The sequence below is a fragment of the Cannabis sativa genome, chromosome 9 (genome assembly GCF_029168945.1).
Source record: "Cannabis sativa cultivar Pink pepper isolate KNU-18-1 chromosome 9, ASM2916894v1, whole genome shotgun sequence".
Taxonomy (NCBI): domain Eukaryota; kingdom Viridiplantae; phylum Streptophyta; class Magnoliopsida; order Rosales; family Cannabaceae; genus Cannabis; species Cannabis sativa.
Genome location: NC_083609.1, coordinates 5,542,910 through 5,548,188, shown reverse-complemented (window position 1 = coordinate 5,548,188; position 5,279 = coordinate 5,542,910). Strand labels below are relative to the sequence as shown.

At 30.4% G+C, this 5,279-nt stretch overlaps 1 protein-coding gene across 1 annotated transcript; it reads right to left on the bottom strand.

Moving 5' to 3' along the window:
- Nucleotides 1-333: 333 nt before the first annotated feature.
- On the bottom strand, nucleotides 334-2,202 carry LOC115713668 (uncharacterized). Its single transcript, XM_030642152.2, has one exon. It carries the CDS (start codon nucleotides 2,200-2,202, stop codon nucleotides 334-336), a length of 1,869 nt encoding a protein of 622 aa, XP_030498012.2.
- Between the last annotated feature and the right edge of the window lie 3,077 nt (nucleotides 2,203-5,279).

Genomic DNA, 5,279 nt, shown 5'->3' with positions numbered 1-5,279 from the left:
AGTTTTCTATGATCCATTTATTTTGTTTATGGAATTTGTGTACCACAAATGGAAATATTCTATGTACACAACGATAAGATATAAGTTATATAATTCAATTAAATGAATGGTATGAAGATAAAGAAAAAACACACGAGTTTAAATGAAAGTTATTAAATTATATTTATAAATGTCATGGCTTATGAGCAGTGACGAAGCCAGAAATTTGGCTCAGTGAGGGCTTGAATAAATATTGAGTCAAAACTAATAAAAATAACTGATAAATGTATCTTTTCAAATTTTCATCTTCAACAAAATAAAATAAAACATTGTCATAAAAAAATAAAATAAAAATTACAATCTGCCTCGACGACTTTTCATGTTTTGAAATCGCTGCATGATGACTTCATTGTCAAGACTATTGAAGATGTCTTTCTCAATGTACACAAGTAAACAATCATTCATAAATTGATCTCCCATTCGATTGCGCAATCTACTTTTCAAAATATTCATAGAAGAAAATACTCTCTCCACTGTAGCAGTAACAACAGGTAGAATCAATGCTAATGTAATTAGTCGATACACTAGAGGATAAACAATATGCTTCTTTGTCTCAACCATTTTTTCAGCGAGATCGCCAATACTTTTCAAACCCAAGAAATTCTCAGTGGAACTTACATCAAGAATGTAAGTTTCAAGTTGATTATCGAGCATGGTAAGCTCAAAAGTAGAAAAATCTCTAGGGTAATACTCAGCAAATCGGATCAACCTTTCTTTATCAAAAGCTTCAAATGAATCACTAGGGCACAAGGAAGCTAAAGAGAGAAGTAATTCAGTGTTTACCTCGTTGAAACGTTCATTTAGCTCTTGAAGTTGCATATCAATAACAGCATAAAAGAATTCCACACGAAAGTGATGTAAATTTGTCATTTCTTGAGCATTACGTCGTGATCGACCTTGTACAACATATATATCATCCATAGTAGGAACATATACATTATATTTAGCACAAAATGTTGAGACTTGAATAAGAAAGGAATCCCAACCATTGTCTCTCATTGCTTGCAATCGTTTCTTGCAAATTTCCACTAATTTCATGGCATTTGCAATATCTTGATCTTTTCTCTGTAGTGCTTTTGACAATTCATTTGTTATGCCCAACAATGCTTTCATAAAATGTAGACTAAATATAAAATCAAATGTCGACATCAAACCCATCAGATTACTTGCTTCAAACTTTTGTTCAGATTCTCGAGCATCGTCTACTACTGTTCCAAGAACATCAGTTATGGGAGAGAATAAGTTAATAAAGCTTACCAATGTAGCATAATGTGAATCCCAACGAGTATCACTTGGACGCTTAAGATTGGTTTCTTGATTTAGCCCTCTTCCACTTGCAATTTCACCACGCTTGAGTGCTTCAGAAATAACAACATCTTGCTTTTCTCTAAGAATATCACAACGCTTGGAAGAAGATCCAACAACATTTATCACCCTAATTACCACACTAAAAAGATAGCCGACTAGAATATGTTTCTTTGCCACGGCTACTAGAGCAAGTTGAAGTTGGTGAGCAAAACAATGAACATAAAAGGCTGATGGATTCTCTTTCAAAATAAGAGTTTTAAGACCTTTGAACTCTCCTTGCATATTACTTGCCCCATCATAACCTTGTCCCCGCAATTTAGATATGCTCAATCCATATCTAGAAAATAATTTATCAATAGCACCTTTAAGTGACACAGCTGTGGTATTGGCCACATGTTCAATCCCCACAAAACGTTCAATAACATGTCCATCTTTATCTACATACCGTAATACAACAGCCATTTGCTCTTTAATAGAAACATCACGAGATTCATCAACTAAAATAGAAAACATTGAATCCCCAATTCCTTTAATGATGACATCTAGTGTTTCAAAAGCTGCAGCCCGTACAATATCTTTCTGAATATCAGGTGATGTTAATTTTAAATTCTCAGGAGCATTGCTCAATGAAACTGCTTTAATGTCATCATCATGATCGGAAAGAAATTTTAGAATTGCAAGAAAGTTACCTTGATTACTCGAGTCTTCAGATTCATCATCACCACGAAAAGCAAGTCCTTGTCGTAATAGCAAACGAATGCAATCAACCACTGCTTCCAAACGAGTTCGATACTCACTACGAGCTTGCTCCGATTGCTTTACAAAAAATGTTTGAATATGTTGTTTTTCGTTCATTAATGCTTCACACATTTTTCTAAATTTGTATTGTGAGCACTAAAAGGTTTTCCAACATGAGTATGAAGCCTTGATTTTGCAAGTTTGAAATTTCTGAATCCTTTACTAACAAATGCATCACCACCTGATTGCCCTCCAACATCTTCTTTAAACAGATAGCAATATAAACAAAAAGCTGCATCCTTTGATACACTATATTCAAGCCAATCCTGATAGTCTGCATACCAAGCAACATTGAAGGCCCTTGATTGAGGTCCAACCTTTTCTGATGGAAATGGCTTGAGATGAGGTTGACAAGGGCCTTTTTGCATATATGCTCGTCGAACTTGATCACGAACTTTTGAAGGATGGTCTAAAATTGGTATTCTCAACCCGGGGTCACTTTCAAGTTCTTCAAGATATGTGTTAACATCCACACGACTTGATTTTACAGTTCCATCACTCTTTCCCATAGAAGTTGAAGACTCTTGTATACTTTTAAAATACCTCTTCATATCTATTTGTAACAAATATGTGAAAGATTAATATTATGATTTATAATTATAATTATAAATTAAAAAATCCTACTTGAATTATGAAATATAAAATAATGATAGCAAACAAATAAAAAAGAATCAACTAAATATAAAACACACAAGATATACTCAATAGACAATAAATATTATTAAAAGTTGTTATTTCTTATTTTTATATTTTCAATGAAAAATTATATAATCTTTTAAACACCAAAAAAAAAATAATATATCATATCCATATAAATCTAGATTCAAGAAATAATAATCTTCATACACATAAAAAATGGCAATGACTCATTCAAATAACATAAAAAAATTAACCACTTAAACTCAAAAAGTATTAAAAAAATGGTTTGTCTTCTTCTTGTTACTTTGTCTTATACTAATATCATAGAAAAGAAAAATATCTCTTAATTTATTTAATTAAAAAATTGAAAGAAAGATAAAAAGAACTTACTATTGTAATTAGCCATTTGGTTGTGCAATGATCTTTTAAAATTGTGTTTAAAATAATCCTTTTCTTTTCAAAGAAAGAAAAGAATATATAAACACTAAAAATCAATCAATCAATCTCTCTCAGCCTTGACCTCTCTCTCTCTCTCTCTCTCTCTCTCTCTCTCTCTCTCTCTCTCTCTCTTGTCTTGTCGCTGTCTGTGCGTGAAGGGATTGAGAAGAAGATGAGAAGGTAAATGTATTATGTTTATGTAGGTTAATGTAAAATAATATTATTTTATTTTTAAATAAAGTGTTATTTTTATTATTATTTGTATTGGGCTATTTTTAAAATGGGCTTGATTAGAATAAGAGTAGACCCATAAATTATGATTGAAATATTGAGTGAGGGCTTTTGTAAATTGGGCTTTAATAAGTTGAGTAAAGTATATGTATATATCAATATGTGAAAAAATTTAATGTATATATTTGAGTGAGGGCTTTAGCCTACACATAGGCTAAAGTCCCTCCGTCCCTGCTTATGAGGTGTAGTTTTTTAATTTTACTTTCTATCTCAACTTTTGTTTGGTTCTCACTTCCCACTTTGTTTGTTCCAAAATATATAGCTCCCCATTGCTTCTCTTCTCTAATAAAAATAAAATAAAATTATATATATGTAGAAAAGAAATTATGCCAATTAGGGTTTTTATTCAAAAAAAAAAATGAAAATGATACCATTGCCGAAATATCTCATAAAAAAAGGACCACTTTTGATCAACGGTACCAATTAAAAGACCAATTTCACAAGTGTATGGTGGGGTTAGCTCAAATTCAACCAAATAATTAATAAATTATACCAACCATGCATAAAACTAAGCCTCTAAGTGACACGTGGTGGGTGACGATTGGTCTAAACGAAGTTGACCATTTTTAGCAACTTTTGTGATAATTTTACTTTTTCACTGTGCTCAAACTTTCTAAAGATCGGTTAAAATCGAATGTCCAAAGCATCAAAAATTGTCATTTCTATGAAGACAAAAAAAAGGCAGCCATGTACCACTTGTCAATTACCTCCTAAGCCTTTTGACTTGTGTGATATTGACAACTTGGCATACCATATTAATATGATACAATTGGATTAAAATTTGCTTATTATTGATGACATAAATTAAGCTCAAACCAAAAGTTATAAAAACATTTGATAGTATTAGAGTTAGTAGGGAAATAAATGATTTAATTATTTTTCACATTGCTAATTAGTAATAAAATTTTATTATCTTATCTAAAATATTAAGAATAACACATTGACCTTTTTAGCCTTGAGATTCTGAAAAACACGTTTACTTGTTTTTTTATTCAATAATGAATTATTGATTTATGGAGTACGTTATATATTTATATTATATTGAAAACTCAAAAAATGTACGTACTCATTCACTCAACTATATTTTATAATTGATGAAAATCAGAAATATTGTGTTTTAATATAACAAAAAACTCCCTTATATTCTAAACTTTGGCCAAATTCCTAACAAGTAGAGAATCTTAGAAAACTAAAGCATCAAATTTTTAATCTCATTACATATCCTATTATCAAAGAAATCTCAATCAATATTACCAAACAAGATAAAGTTTTAGAGTGCAATCCTCAAATGCCAAAGAAAAGATTCTTTCTTTTTTTCATCAACCTTATATCATAAAAAGTACGTAAGAGGGTTTTTAAGCCTTCCATAATAATAATAATAATAATTGTCCAAGTTTGTGATTAGTGATTTTACTTGTAACAAAAGGATTCTATAAGAGTGGATATCCTTTAAAACATTAATAAAAGCTACTTTGATTGTTTTTGACCGATCGTTCGATCGATATGAAAAATATAATAATGTTACACAAAAAATAGTCTTTTTCCACTTTAATTCTTTTCTCTATGGTCGGTTTTTGATATCCTAATAATCTAAACATTATACCACCACCCCTTATTTACAGGGATAACACAATCTCCATAATAAAGCAAAAAATTCCTTTTACCTCAAACTTGAAACGTTCACACCCCTAATAAAATAAAAAATAAAATAATAAAATTTATATGTATATTTTTGTTGAACCCAACCCTTTGAGCTTTGACAATGA